This window comes from Aureobasidium pullulans (genome assembly GCF_000721785.1).
Source record: "Aureobasidium pullulans EXF-150 unplaced genomic scaffold scaffold_8, whole genome shotgun sequence".
In the NCBI taxonomy this organism is placed as follows: Eukaryota; Fungi; Ascomycota; class Dothideomycetes; order Dothideales; family Saccotheciaceae; genus Aureobasidium; species Aureobasidium pullulans.
Window position 1 is genome coordinate 1,201,215 of NW_021941028.1, and position 15,495 is coordinate 1,216,709.

The window sequence follows — 15,495 nt, forward strand, 5'->3', positions numbered from 1 at the left end:
CGACTAACTCGAGCTTAAGCTTAGCTATAGTAGCGCACCGATTAACTAAACCTTCTCTAGAGTGACGATAAGGATAACGAGTTAGAGTAAGAGGTGGAACTTAATAAGTACGCTATATAGATCGAGCGCGCGCAAGTAAAGGACATATATCGACCTCTTAAGTACTAGACTTCTAAACACGCAAGTTCTTAGTAGCCTCGCCTCTCGCGCCTCGCTATCGACATCTTTATAATACCTGCAATGTTAGATGATCTAGAGAGGACCTTTAGCTCCGCCGGCCTTATAGTCCGACCGCACCGAGGGCTACTTAAAGACGACAGTATTATAGAGACCTAGTGTTTAAAGAATTAGCTAAAGGGCGACATAGTGACTATAGCAGTCTTCGCCTCTTAGATAGAGGAGGAAATAACAACTATATAAGGGGAGAACGACGACGACGAGGTAGCTAAGTTGCTAGAGGTTATAATGCTTAAATAAGTAAAATCAAAGTTTTCTGAAGTCGACCTAAGGCTATATCTGACCACCCTAAAGGCTCTACTAGCTCGCCTAAAAACCAACTCTTGAATCGACCCCTTGAATTACCCGATCCGGTAACTTATCCATCTCTATCTATGGATTATCTATGGATAGACTAGACAATATCCAGTCTATCCATTAGCAATTGGACTAGATTGGATAGAGAGCCTTATCCAGCCCATATCCATCCATGAACATCTCTAGCTGCAAAGTATGAAGCGCGAAGCATCGTCCCCATTTTATTCAGTCTCAAATCATCGGAGCTGTTTCTTGATTTCGCGATTGACGGGTGAAACGTGACTATCTTGTCCAAGGATTCTCATACTGCCTCCACGGTATGCTTGATCGTGCCACCCACCCAACCGCGGAAAGAAAATGGCAACGCGTTTTTTTGAATATGCTTCCGGAAATGTTGCACCATCAAACGAACCGCGTTTTCCCTCAACCATGACGTCTTCCCAGTCCCCCGAAGGCATCTTTCGACCGACGGAGGATGAATACGAGACCGAAGACCCCCAACAAGTCCACTTCTCCTCTCGTGTGACAAAAGCATCAAGGCAGTTTGGTTTGTCGTACCATCTGCAACAAGCTATTCACTGGAATGCGGCGCCGTCTCCGCTTCTGATGGACAACTCTTCCCCGCTTCACGATGGAGATCTGACATTCATCCACTTGCATTGAGCCGTTGAACGCAACGTCTATCCTCAAAACAAGCTCATTGTTCCTCTGGCTTTGACGATCATTAACGAGGGATAATGCTTCATGCTTCGGGTTTCCTGCTTGGGCGACCCATCCCCCGAAGCCTTCTGGATCTGCAACTCTTGTTCCCGAGAAGCTTTAGGACTCACGTGGAGTTGCCTTTACAGCATCAGCTCACAACCCTCCAACTATTGATATCTACCTTTCGATGTCAGACCCTGACGACGGCTACACAGAGTCAATGGGCTTGCGAAGAGGTGGTTATTGAACTCAATGCAGCGACAGCAATAGCAACGCGCTGATTTTCTTTACTCTTTCTGCCACGTCCCGAGTCACCGAGCCACTGAAAGAAGTCTGTGTCGGCCGGCTTCCAAACTTGAGTCTCTCGTCATCCGCTTCTCCACCAGTGCTCCACCCACCTTTTGAAAGAGATCAGCGGCATCCTGTTGATGTCTTGTTTCGTCTACTGCAGATCGATCAACAACGGCCATTAGCAGTATGGATCCTAGGTACAAGCTTCAGTGTGCCTATACGGCCCCTGCATTTGTCTGTTGAGCGACCATTTGACTATTTAGTCCTCGCTACACCCTGCAACATTGTAAGATACAAAGATCTTGCGCGTTCAACCATACTCGACATCTGCACAACCAACTGCACGCAACATGCGTGTTCCCATTGTTACAACCGTCATTTGCTCCTCGTGTGCCCTGGCATTAGCCGGTAACTCTGGTCTTTGCGACAGGATTCGCGAAGAAGGCGCGTTAAAACCTAAGGATGCCAAAGAGACTGTTGGCCCTTGGGCCCAGGGTCAATATGATGAGTGGAAAAACTCAAATCTCTCCGGCGCCGACAAACGCTTCTGGAGTTGGTTCCATCACAAATGGGCCCCCGACATGGCAGAGTCAGTCATCGATTGCAAGCTCTCTAAGTCGTGCTCTCCCGTCTCCTGTCGATTTGTCGACGATACCCAAGATCCGGACGACCAGTTCAACGCTTACTGGACCTTGGAATCCGTCTCAAACTACCACAACATGGCTTTCGAAATCAAGGAAGCCAATGAAAAGGCATGGCTGGAAGTCAGAGGTGATCTTGCAACTCTCATGGAAAAATTCTCGGACGGAAAGAATATCGAACAACACAAAGCGGACCATGATCAGCACTGGAAGATCGTGAGCCACATCGTCATTACGATTGCACTGCTTGCTTCTGCCATCGCAACCGTCTTGACCGCTGGTGCAGCCGGAGAGTCGATAGCAATACTCGGCCTCTTGACGGTTTCAAAGGCGTCAATGACTGTCTTTGCCGCTCAAACCGGCCTCATCGGTAGCGCCGCTGTTGCCGCTATATCCTTTGGATCAGACTTCATGGAGGGTAAAGACTATGTCTCCAAGATGTCGGCTTTGCTTGGTAAAGCTCAAAAGAAGAACCATGAGCTAGTAACAGACACGTTCGACCAACAAATGCTTTCTTTCCTTGGCGGCGAATATTCTTCCCCAAATTCAAGCGAATCAAGCCTCGCTCAAATGGTCGAGACTGGTAGATACGTCAATACGACTACTGTTTACACACCCGAACAGAACAAACAGCTTCGCAATGTGTGGACAGCTTCCTATATCTCCAACATCTGGAACACCGAGAGGACATACATCGTCATGGCAGATGCTAAAGGCGGCTGCGCAAGTGACAAGCGAGGCTACCGGCCTTTGCGAGTTTGTTTAGATGAGGTGCCCGATTACGTCTTCTATGTGTTTACAAAAACACACATTCGCGAGGGCACCCCCGGATCATGTCTCATTAGAGGACCCCTCGGCTACCAATTTCTCAAGGAATTCACCGGCTTCACATTAGAGGACGTTGTGCGGGCATCTTATGTGTATTCGCGATACCATGGCTACAACGTCGATGGGGAAGCTGAGCAGGCCGATATGGTCGACAATTTCTTCAGCGCCAACCAAATTAAAGATGGCGGCATAGCACATGGTTTGTTCAATCTTCCAATCCTCTATTCGCCCGGTGGCCAGGCCATATCTGCCATCAACACAAAACGCGGCCGTAACTTCCCTTGCATGGCGGCGGCTCTTCCGTGGTCGCGCAGTAATAGTGAGAGCCAGATTTCAAGTCTAGGGTCCAGAAGCCCCAATTCCTGGACGGGCAACGATCCCGATACCATGTTCCAGTTTTTGAACGTTACCGGCCTGTACCAGTCTGGTGACTACTGGAAAACCTGCAAGAGAAGCCGCAAGACACGTGGAAACCATTGCAAGCGCGACACGAGTGTCAATTGGACAAACAAATTTCCGGAGAACCAACACAAAAAAGCGACCCATCCTTTCAAGCGTTGCAAATACCGCAAATTCAAGTTTGTAGGTTGCGATAGACCGAACAATAACGGCTACGACGCCAACAAACCCAAGCAATGCAAAAACGGTCCCAAGGCATTCGGAGACACTGAGTGGAAGCTCCCAGGCGACACAACTTATGAGGTGGGAGGTGTATCGATAGACGAGTTGCAAGGCTACGCTGGAGACTTGTTAGCGGAAGAAGCACAAGAGTATGATAGAGACATTTCCGACGAGGCCGAAGAAGCTAGCGAAGGCTACCAATCCGGATGGACCGACGACGAACACGGCGCCGATCTCGACGAGGACAGCGACCTCGAGGAGGAGGAAGGTACACTGCCCACCTGAGCAGCAAATCATCTGACCTGCGAGGATGCTAGGTAGGATACTCTTCTCTGGATTCCCTTAACGATAGGCACGAATCTCTTGCTGAATTGTCGAAAACGATAGGCACAACACGCGCCGCGGGCTCTAAAGCAGGAATGAAGGACAGAGTCTGTGCTAGTCGTCGTTCGGACGTCGGAAGAGAGCATTGTATGGTAGGGATCGGCGACAGAGAGCTTTGGAAATTGGTTTGTCTTCTCGTTCAGAGCGGCACCTTGGAAACAAGATGACAAGGAAGACTCGGAAGGTTGTGTTTGATTGAGGCGGGACGGAAAGAGCAAGGAGAAAAACAGTTCTAAAAGGCATGCAAGAGAAAAGGCGGACAACAAAATCTAGCTTATGTTTTATTCGAGAGAGCGTGGAGTTGGTGGTTTTGTAAGGGGAAAAGAACTATATTCAACTATTGTATAATTGACGCATTGTATATGAATTGATGAGTAGATAAAAGTAACAAAAATCAATCAACTTGATCAACTCTTGCCTTGGTACTTCACGCTATTGTTCAACTTCTCAAAAAGTCTGCGTCTCGACTCTTGCGAACAATGTCAGTGACTACGGTTACAGACTTTCTGCACCATAATCTCCGTCGCCAATTCATGCCTGAAAAGGCTCTGTGGTTACAGAAGAACATATGACACTTCGTCAACGCGCAGACCATGACTCGGACCTACGATCCTAAAGGATGCTTGCTTTACTTGCATGGCCGATATTCTTGCTACTCCTAGTAGGGGAGGCAATGCTCCGAACCGCCCTTCTCTCGACCTGCCCCTACCCCCGACGCTGTCGACTTGCCCGAATGCAACCGAGCGTGTTTAAAGTGCGGTGTAACCAAGCCTTCGAGTGGTTTCGTCCACAGATTCGCTGACCGTTCTCCTACCAAGCAGTGCCCTGCATGCTGCGGTGGTTCGTAAGGTACCAAGCGCAAGAGAGGTACTTCTCCTATTATCACACTTCGTCCTCCACCTGCACTTCCAGAGCATGGAATTTCATGGACTAAACAGTAACCTTCAAAAGCATCTACACGCTGATTCTTCGTTGAGCGCATGATGTACTGTGCAGCTAGATGAGTTCTTCGACATGGGAAACCCTGATCAAACTCAAGGAGGCATGACGGTTGGCAATGTTGTATAGAAGAATGATGATGACGATGGTCACTGTCTCTAGCAACGCCCTCTTCCATATATAATCTGGTCTGCCTGCTGTGAACGAATAGTATATGTTGGTTGCTTCTTCTTGAACAGATCAACTCGAACCACATCTTTCATCTCTTTCTTTTTACGTGTAAAGACATGCTCTTCTATCAGAATGATTGTCATCACCGACATTAATTCACTAGAGACTTTTACTGTTGAACATCGGTGGAGATGTCTAGATGCATCAATGATGTGTTTTGTTCTGCACTCAATCAGCCAAAGCCCGCACACGTTTGTTACAAGATATCTGGGTTATTATAGCCCATTTGAGAAAATGCCGGCTTGGTAATGGGTATATAACATTGAGAGCTCGGGTTTCATTCATCTTATCACGACGTATAGATCTATAGAGGCAGAAACCATAATTTTAGTCACAGGCAATGGGGCAAATGTTTGATAAGGACAAAATATGACATTATTAGACTCCAAAAACGCCATTGTAAAGATAGCAGAGTAGGAGAGCGGCGAGCTCTGTCAAAGACGTCGCAAAAGGCAATCTAGGAGTTTTGCAGACCGTGTCACAGACATCAATCGTAAGGATAGGCAGGATAGCAAGTCCTGGGCAGATCTCCAGTTGCAATCAAGGAAGGGCGCTTAGGTAATAGTACAGTGGTCACTTCTACACTCATCAACGTGACCAAATGATCTACATCTAGTACAAGTCAGCGAATGACAGTTTCCACAAGTGACCCACCTTCCAGGAAACAGAGTGTTAGCAGCAATAGGCGTGGTACAAGCAGGGTCAGCACAATAAAGCGTTTGAGAGGCAGGAACACCCCAGCTGCCAATTCTTCTTGCAGCAAGAGAGAGGTTACTAGCAGTGAGGTGTTGAGAGATGAAGCGGAGAGGGATCTGTTGAGTTGTGCAGCAGCGGATCGGCCAGCGAGAGGGGTCAGCACAAGAGTGGGCGACGTGAGAGTTGAGGCAGGAAGGGCAGTAGAAGCAGTTACCGCAAGGGAGAGAGACTGTTGAAGTCTTCTTGTTACAGAGGGTACAAGAAGGGGAGAGAGGGACGAGGACGAAATACCAGAGGAAGATGGCGATGTCGATGAGGATAATGAGGGAACCAACTGAGCGCTCACAGAGCAAGTAAGTGATTGTGTCGAGCATCTTGATAGAATTATGTTGAGGTTGTCTGGTTTCGTGGTTGGGTGGTCTTGAGTCCTGTCAAGTTTGATTGATTCACTGATAATGTTGACGGAAAGTGGAAGCGTGCGGTGATTAAGTACATTTTCTCAAGAGCATCTTCAAAGAGAATTTTCCTTTGTCACTGTTAAACAAACAAGGGCTTTGCTATCAGTGGTGTTGGTGAACAAAGATGGCTGGACAAGCATCAAAGGAAGACAAAGAATCAATGCTTCTCGTGTTCGCCAGATTGAGTTAGATCATGAGATGAATGAGAGCTTATGTCAAAGACACAACAACGGCAAAAGACAATGGAGTCATGGTCTGGCACTCTCACCGGTACTCACCTCTTCTGGAACGGCCAACGTCCAAAACTTGAGGCCATGGTTAGAGCCCTTGGTGTCCCCGCCCTCTTCTTGTCACTTGGCCTTCAGTGCCGCTGACTGCTGGTAGGACTCCCTTATGCGCCACATGCCTCGCTACGAAGAATGGAAGGCTGCCAACACTGGTGGCAAGATCAAGATTGCACGAGACAACATCCACGACAAAGCCCAAATTGCCGCATACCGCTACGTCATCGCTTCACTGTCTTCATGGAAAACGCCATCACGCCCAAGTCCCGCGTTGTCGACTACTTTGACCGTTACTAATTGCAAGCTCGTAGCTCACCACATAGGTATGGCTTTGTCTGAATTGAAGGCCAACCTGAGCTAGACTTGAACAACATTGCTCTCTTGGCTCAACAATGGGGCATCCACGTTTCTGCTGACAACCCTGAGTGCTTTCGCTAGGCCCCTCCCGATGAACAACCTCCTATGCTTCTCCGTCACGAACAACAAGGTCTAGACTATTCAAACCTGGCTCAACTCCACCGGCGTGCCCAGCTTCAGAAGTGCAGCAATACCTACTGCCTTTGTGAGAACAAGAGAACCGGAATTGTCAGTCGCCGCTCCCACCTTTCTCACGATCTCAGAGATCAAGGATCAACCTGTTGTCATCAAGAACCCTCAGAGAAGTGCCGCTCATCTCATGTTCTACCCTGAGTGTAACGACCCTCTCCTCAACCGTTACAACAGAACCATAAGCCTTGGACGGCTGGCCAACACTGACATCACTCCTCGCACCTCCCTTCAAGCTCTGCTCAATCACCTCTCTGAGTACTGTACCAAGGATGGAGTAAGAGATCCTCAATACTAGGACATGCTCCGTGCTACCCAAAGTTTCAAGCTCACGCCCATTCCCATTTTCAACTGCGAAGCTGATGAACAAGCTCATCGCTGAGCGCAGCTACTCTGGTCACGAGATCGCCCATATGCTTTTCTCACCTCGCTTGGTCAACATCTCACGCACCGTCATCCCCGTCGACTGCAAATTTGCCTTACAACAAAACCAATCCTTCTCCGTCGGGGGTCAAGAGTGTGCAGCCGGCCGAAACGTGATTCAAGAATACATGGAGCGCGACTACGTCTATCACAATGTCAGCTACCACCAAGTACTTACACGATTTGACACAAGATCCACCCCATCGCTAGAGCACAGCCCGCGGACAGGGCATTGCGATACTTCTCCATTTATCCATCTGATTCTTGAGGCCAGGACTACGAGAATTTCTGTTGTATCAAGCTCATACTTCATCGCCCTCTGCTGATGTATCTTAAGAGTGACCGGCTTGCCATCGCTGGCCAAGTTGTCTATAGTCACGTCAAACTTCAATCTCTAAAAGGCCGTCACTCTGTATGTAGCCGAAGCGGAAGTCCCGGCCAGCTTGTAGCCAGTTTCAATAAGTACGTTTAGTCTATGTACCCATCTTCCCCTCCATCTTGATTGTCTTATCTGGAGAAGGGCAATGCCATCACTGTCCTTAACGTACACTCGACTCGGTAGGAACACCCGAAAGCCTTTCGCTTTCTCGGGTGAAGACGTAAGCTTCATAAGAGTTTCGTTAGATGAGTCGAGACCTAGAGGTACAACGTTTGCATTCTAATACCACCTTTCGATCCGCTAGACAGTGTTGTAGTTGAAGTAGCGATGCAGCAAGGTACGATGCCGATGGGCGAAGAAAGAAAGGGGTGCGGGCGTTGTTTGTCAAGGTTTGTAGATATAGCAGAGAGTGATAGTAGAGTATGGATCGATGACAGCAGTGTCAGTGACAAAATTTAGCACACGGGGAGGTATTCGGTTCTGCAGCTCTTGACATGTTAGAAGGCCTGGTCGTCGTCATAATCTCCTTAAGAGTGCTTCTTCAGGTTAGTAGGCCGACGATCCTGACTAGGAAGAGGTGCAGTGGGACCTTTTGAATCTGAGCTCGACTCCGACTTCGACGTAAGCCGATTTGTGGTTTGTCCCTTCAGAAGATTGTATGGCCCTTCTCTGTGATGATTCCAATATGGCTCAATATTCAAATGTCGAGCAACGTTATCACTTCCGTCAATGAAGTAAGGTGCGATGCTGTAACGGTGAATGATAGCGTCCTCACGATCGACGATGCAATTATGGATCTGACTATCTCCTACACAGTTCCAGCATGGTTCGCCTGATTTTGATCGAACACAGTCGCGACCTGCTTTGATGCAGAGCCTACATGTTCTGTCCGGGCCCGCTTCATGCGGACTCTCATTTGGTGGACGATATACTTTCTATAGCAATCACTTCGAGGGCAGAAGGAACACAGGTGTGTCCACCATTGACATTTCTGCATGGCTTGTCGTGATCACGTGTGTGTTTTCCCGTCCTGCACCGATGATATTGATCTTCAAAAGGAACCTTGTACTGGTAGGCAACGATCCTTTCAGTGAACTAGTTGCAAGGGTCCTTGCCGTTGCTTCTACGTCTTTGAGACTGTCATTTCTTGCACGAGTCTGCGCATGGGACGATGTCTCGAGCACTCAATCTTAGAGGCACCAGTAATTTGGTTTCACGATATCTCTATGCTTGTGGCAAGTGTCGCACTACGTCCTTCCTTCTGTTCGAAAACATCGCGTTCGATTCTTTACACACGCGCCGCATTACTCGTTTTCTGGCAGCTGACCTTCGATTGTCTATCTTTCGCCTTTTTTGTTGCGAAGGTCGAATCTAGAGGAAGCCTAGACGTTAGTTGGCATGCGAGCAGTTCATGGCCTTCTGTACCTTTCGCATTGCCAGCACTTCTTGCTGCTTTCGATCCACTCGCACTTGATACCTTGCTTGAAATGTTGACTACAGGCATTTGCCTCGTAACTGTCAACCTCAAAATCAGACTAGGGCACATCTTCATCATTAGATTGGTGACCTTCTCGATGCAGCTTTCGATTCACTAGTCTTGATGTTTTATCCTTAAAGTTTAAAGAAGTGCTTTAGATAGATGATGGTTGTTGTTTCTGCTTAGGTATCGGTGGCCGCAAAGACAAACACAGCTATTGTGTAGTAGGTTTTGTAGGAGGATCCAGTGACATGTGTCGCTTCTGATCAGATACGGAATCCGGCTCGGAAACTGGTTTGTATTCGTCTAAGCTGTCAAGATCTGAAAGGAGAGGATATGCCGGTTCTTCAACGAATTGACTAGCAACCCCGAACTAATTAAGATATTTAGAAGTCCTTAATCTCTTGTTTCCGTCGTCGGTAGGCGATTTAGTGATGGCTTGCCGCTTTCTCTTCGCTACCATCTAAACTCCACGACTACTGAAAACCTTTGATTCGATGGGTGCAGGTTGCTGCTTAGCATCTAAAGCTTCATCATCCGCGCGGGGCTCTCGGAATCGACAACAAGAACCTTTAGGTAGGTAAGTGTAAGGATGCTTATGCAACACAGGATTTTGTTGTTCATGAAGCTTAGGTTACGTATTTGCAGTTAGTGGATGCTTAGACGGTGGATGCTTAGACAGTGGATGCTTAGACGGTGGATGCTTAGACGGTGGATGCTTAGACGGTGGATGCTTAGACGGTGGATGCTTAGACGGTGGATGCTTAGACGGTGGANAGACGGTGGATGCTTAGACGGTGGATGCTTAGACGGTGGATGCTTAGACGGTGGATGCTTAGACGGTGGATGCTTAGACGGTGGATGCTTAGACGTTAGATGCCTCCATACGATTCACTCTCACGACCAACAAAACAGGCACTAGTAGCTCTTCTGGCGTAAAGCTTAGTGAAGGTTTGAGCAGTTCTTTTCTCCGGTGGTACAGTAACATAAGTTCCGCTCCTCTAGACTCTTTCTCTGCCTAATTCGGGTTTAGCGTCATAGAGAGCTTTCCTATAGAGTCTTCTTGAGTTTGAGGGCCTTTAAAGGAGATCTGTTCTTGTGCCAAACTGCCTGACGGACTGCCTCTGGCCATAGAGATGCTAGAAGGATGATCTGACCATACGTTTCACTAGAACGCTCGCCAATGATCATGGAGATGTGACCACCTACTGAAATGATTTAAATCATTGCAGATGCTCTTTCACTCATGGTGCGGATGTCACGTTCTATAAACACCATTTTGCCAGTGAGCATAAGGTGTACTTGGCTCGACTAGAATGCCGTCATGTAGAAACCATAACTTGTTGTCGGACCAACCTAGGGCAAGCGGGGTTTACACCTTGTTATTGGTTGCCCCTCGACCTTCAAGCAAACATCACTAATCGCTCTGCCTTTGCAAACCGTTGCTAGTTTAAGAAGATCAAGTCGCGGCAGACGTGCCGAACGCAAATGGATCATGTATAGTGGTAAGTGGAGAAAGAACAAGGGTGGTATCAAGACAAGGACGAACACCCATGAAACTGCACGCAGCACCCGGCCAGAAAGAAATTTACCCTTCTACCAGCTTCTCGAAGAGCTAGACTGTGACGCCATTGGACTCGTCTCATGGGAAGCACCTGGCAAAGACACCGAACCTGCGTTGTTTACACTCGTCGAGTCCATGATGATCTGTAGATTCGGTCTTCAGATGGATACCGAGGATTGCCTAGCTTCCCGCATCACGAAGCTTCCGTCCTATGACATCTTTGATGTGAACCAAGCCTTCGCTCCTAGCAATTCCGCGTTGTCCATTAACAGCGTGTGGACGAAACCCTTGTCGTCAGCGAAACATACCGCTACAATGACAGACAATGGGCGTACGAGAAGCGACACGGATCTCGCCCATAGACCATAGAGGACGCATACCAGCTAAAGCAGCAGGCCTCCAACGCAGACGCCACGAAGTCGTGAGATTCGTGCGAGTCGTGAGAGGCCTCGGAGCCTAAGTCGTGGTCGTGGTCGTCGTCAGTAGTGTAGGGGTCGTCGGGAAGAAGGTGGATGTCAGCATCGAGGCGGTCACCACGGTCAACGAGTTCGCGCACGGAGGCGTAGATTTTGCCGTCGTTGATGTAGTAACCGAAGCGGTCGTTGAGCTTGTATTTGAGCTTAAGAACAAGGAGGCTCTCTGGAAGGTTAAGGTAGCCGACGAGGTCTTGGAAGCGTGTGTAGAAGTCTCCGAACGACTCGTCGGCGCGTTGGCGGAGGAGCTCGAAGTCGGTGTAAGCACGAGACTCGCGATGGCGATCGCTGTACCACTCATTGAATTGGTAGAGGCAATCCGCGGAGTCTTTGAACACGAGATCAGGGCGACGGCCGTGGTCGTGGCCGTGGCCAGGGACGCGGACGAGGAGGCGCTCGAAGACGGAGCCGGAGGTGCGCGAGAGGATGTAGTCCATCTTGGTTTGTTCGTTGACGTGAGACAGTTCCATGTTGAGCTTAAGCTTCATCTTGACGAGCCATGGAGCGAAGGGGATCTTGTTGTCGAACTCAGGTGGATCAGGAACGCGGACTGGCGAAGGCGAGGAGGCGCGGCGAGCGGCCTAATGAGGCGAGGGCGAAGGGCGACGGCCTTGGAGGCGTAGAGGCGAAGGTGAAGGTGAACGAGAGCTCAACTTAGAGCGGCGGCTCGATGAGCGCGAAGCACCGCGGAGCTGGAGTTAGAGTTTGAGCTGATCGAGCTGGCGGTCGCGAATTGCGAGCTGCGCGCGCAGCTGAGCGAGCTCGTCGTTGTTGGTGCGAGGGTCTTGAAGAAGGGTCTGGTTCTGAGGGCTCTAAGAAGGGCTCTTTGTGGTGGCCAATTGGCTCTTGTAATTGGTGCGTTCAAATGGGTGAAGGGCGCGACGGTCGTGGCCGTCGATGTGGAGGTCTTCGAGAGCGCCGAGAAGCGATGAATCGGTCATTTTGGCGACGGATCCAGGTCTCGATGATGCGTGTAGAAGGGGTCTTGGTTCGGTGGATCTGAGGAACTCTTGAAGAGGCGCGAGCGCGTGGTCTTGAAAGGCTCTTGGAGAGGCTTGTTGTGCGATGGATCTAAGAGGAAGTGAAGCGCGCAGCTCGTGAGTGTTGTTGTGCGCAAGGTGCCGCAGTTGACGAGATGCTGCCTCGTGGTCAATGGTTCTGAGGATGGCGCTCTGGCTGGCGCAGTTCGATGGTTTCGATGGTTCTGAGGAGGGCGAGTTCAAAGTGACGCGCAGCGCTTGTTGGAAGCAGGTGCGAGGACTCGGAGCTCTCTAAGGTGCTTGTAATGAGACTTACCGTGTGGCTCTGGTTCTGGTGACTGTGGTTCCGAAGGGAATACTTGCGTGGCACCGTCGGTCGAATTGGCCTAAAGCGATGCGATAGATGCGCGCGTGCGATGGCCATTGACACGGATCGTGGTCAGTATTGGTCCTATAGAATGACAAGGACTGATGCGCAGTTGATGACATTGAATTAACAAGCTATAGGACGAGGAAAGAAGAAGGAGCGCGAGGCTCGAAGAGGCTAAATAGGTGGTTTAGCTTGGCGCGAGCCAAGGACCACGGTTCGAATCGGACCTGAACCGTGTCAGTTGTCTAGTAGAAAGCTGCGGCAATTATTTCCATGCAGGGCAACACTACTTCAACGCCACGACTCTTCAGTGGATTTGTTAGGCCTGCAAGTACTCGGCAGACACCAACGATGGCATCCTACAGCCCATTATCAGGTCAAGAAGCTACCACGACATCACGAAAGCCGACACGACTTGCACTGTGTCCTAGTGTACTAACGCTATGGAGGACAACGGTTAGATCCGCGGCAATTGGCACGAGACGCTCCGCGCCTAGGTGTGTACGAACCGTTTACGACGCCCGCTCGTAGTTTGTCTAGAATCGAGACCAAGCCACGATGCTTACGTAGAGTGTAGTAACTACGACGCCGACACCGTTAGGAAGTTGTTCTAGTTCAAGAACCAGGAAAAGTGGTTGTGCCAGGAATGTCAACTAGCTAAGTAGAAGGCAAAGGGCAAGAAGGATTCTAAGTGATGGAAGGGTAGAGAAGGCCGGGTCTAGCAGATTGCTACAATGATGACAGATTGCTAAAGAAAATAATAAGGCGACGAGGAAGAGGAATTGCTTAAGACAAATTGGCACCGAAGATCTATGATTTAATGACAGTATTAGTTTATCTTTATACGACTCAAACCTTATGAAAGTTGTCCTAACTAAGTTGAAATAAGTCGTGCAACGGTGCATGAAATACTCTAGCTGGTGTAGGGAAGTAACCCTGGAGCCTGTAGAATTAACCGAAGGTGGAGACGCGACCTTTGTTAACGAAAGCGGGCCAACAGTATATGGCGTAGTGATTGATTGATTGAAGAGAAGAAGAGTATCTACGGGCGCAATCTGTCTAGAATATCCTGCTCTGCCAAGGCGTTAGGATGACAAGCTAATCTTGTCATCCCCTCACTTGTTGTAATCTGTTGCAGACCTATCTGCAACAGAATCTTACCTTATTGCGACAGAGTTGCAACTCCTCCAAGTGTGCCAGGACTGCACTATTTTCAACTAACTAGACTGATTTCAAACTCCGTGCTTCTTCCCTCTATATCATTCGCTCTCTTTGTACAAAGCCATTACACAATAGGTTATAGAAGCTAGGTAATGTTCTTCCTCCTAAAGCCTAACCGGAGGAGACATGTTGCCGTTAAAGTGAACCCATGTTTTACCGCTAATGTAGATTGATGCTGTCATGTAAGCAGATTTGCCTAGGCCTAAGGTATGGAGCAAAGCCACAACAGTATAATGAGCTGTTTGAACGAGAGCGGATGAAACGGACTGCAGAACCCTAGAATTGACCTAGAGATCTTAATTGTACCGCTCGCATCCTTGCTTGTTATTTGACTCAAAAGAAACTACAAGTATATGCGGCCAACTATCTACAACAAAAACATCCTCCTCTTATGTTTAGAAGCCGCACTTGCAGGGGCAAGGAGTTGCAACAGTGATTAAGGCTAGGTAAAGCCGTAGCTAGACGAGATCTTAGATGATTGTCGCTTGCGGGTAGGAAAGGATCTAAGCGCAGGCGGATAAGGAAATGAAGCAGTAGGGAAGCCTAATGATCAATAAGCTAATTTGAAGTGGGTTGTGCTAGGCGCGGCTTCCTAGGTAACACTGCCTAGAGACAAGAGCGAACAAAGTTAAAGGCGCGGTTTATCCTCATGCAGCGCCATATATCCTAAGGATTAAGGTAGCCGTTCTCTAATCCCAAACCTTTGCCGCTAAGCTAGGTATTAACTAGATTTGAATTCAACAAGCAATCTAGCTAGGACGACTTTTTGTTTAGATTACATTCTACAAATTAAAATACGTCGTGCAACGGGTGCATGAAATACTCTAGCTAGCGTAGGGAAGTAATCCTAGAGCCTGTAGAATCAACTAAAGGCGGAGACACGACCTTTGCTAACGAAAGCAGGCCGACAGTATATGGCGTGGTAAGTAATTAAAGAGAAGAAGAGTATCTACGGGTGCAATCTGTCCATAACATCCTGCTTTGCTAAGACGTTAAAAAGCCAAGTTAACCTTGTTATCCCCTAACTTGTTGCAGTCTGTTACAGACCCATCTGCAACAGAACCTTACCATATTGCAACAGAGTTTCTACTTATCCAAGTGTGCCAGGACTGCACTATTTTTAACTCTACAGACAATTTTTCAACTTGACCGTTTTACGCAGACGTGCCTAGCCATATAATAGGACCTAAGGAGGACCGAAGTTGTTTTGGTGTAAATGACATTTTTGAAAAAGCAGAATGGTCAGGTGAGTCCTTGCAACAAACCACCNCCCGTCCCTACCCCCNGACCTATAGAGTCAATGACCGGTCATACAAAGCCTCTTTACCGTCTAGAGGCCCCGCTACGCCGGCGGAAAGTGCCATAGACCCTGAACTGACCTCGCCGCCGCCGCCGCCACCGCCGTCCGATCCGCCGACGGCCGTCCGTAGGTGAACGACCGCAGCAAGAGACA

At 48.8% G+C, this 15,495-nt stretch overlaps 4 protein-coding genes across 4 annotated transcripts; 2 read left to right on the plus strand and 2 right to left on the minus strand.

Moving 5' to 3' along the window:
- Window positions 1-1,877: 1,877 nt before the first annotated feature.
- M438DRAFT_272709 (uncharacterized protein) lies at window positions 1,878-3,902 on the plus strand (the record flags this gene model as incomplete). The annotated part of the gene is made up of 1 exon (XM_029900581.1): window positions 1,878-3,902. One exon carries the CDS (start codon window positions 1,878-1,880, stop codon window positions 3,900-3,902), a length of 2,025 nt encoding a protein of 674 aa, XP_029761378.1.
- Window positions 3,903-5,725: 1,823 nt separating this feature from the next.
- Window positions 5,726-6,241, minus strand: M438DRAFT_272362 (uncharacterized protein; the record flags this gene model as incomplete). The annotated part of the gene is made up of 1 exon (XM_029900560.1): window positions 5,726-6,241. The coding sequence occupies one exon, from the start codon at window positions 6,239-6,241 to the stop codon at window positions 5,726-5,728; it is 516 nt and encodes a 171-aa protein (XP_029761379.1).
- Window positions 6,242-6,567: 326 nt separating this feature from the next.
- Window positions 6,568-7,904, plus strand: M438DRAFT_335012 (uncharacterized protein; the record flags this gene model as incomplete). Its single annotated transcript, XM_029903772.1, has 4 exons — window positions 6,568-6,657; window positions 6,710-6,916; window positions 7,103-7,432; window positions 7,515-7,904. 4 exons carry the CDS (start codon window positions 6,568-6,570, stop codon window positions 7,902-7,904), a joined length of 1,017 nt encoding a protein of 338 aa, XP_029761380.1.
- A 3,100-nt stretch (window positions 7,905-11,004) lies between these two features.
- On the minus strand, window positions 11,005-11,959 carry M438DRAFT_405475 (uncharacterized protein; the record flags this gene model as incomplete). Its single annotated transcript, XM_029909790.1, has 1 exon — window positions 11,005-11,959. The coding sequence occupies one exon, from the start codon at window positions 11,957-11,959 to the stop codon at window positions 11,309-11,311; it is 651 nt and encodes a 216-aa protein (XP_029761381.1). The 3' UTR covers window positions 11,005-11,308.
- Window positions 11,960-15,495: the final 3,536 nt, after the last annotated feature.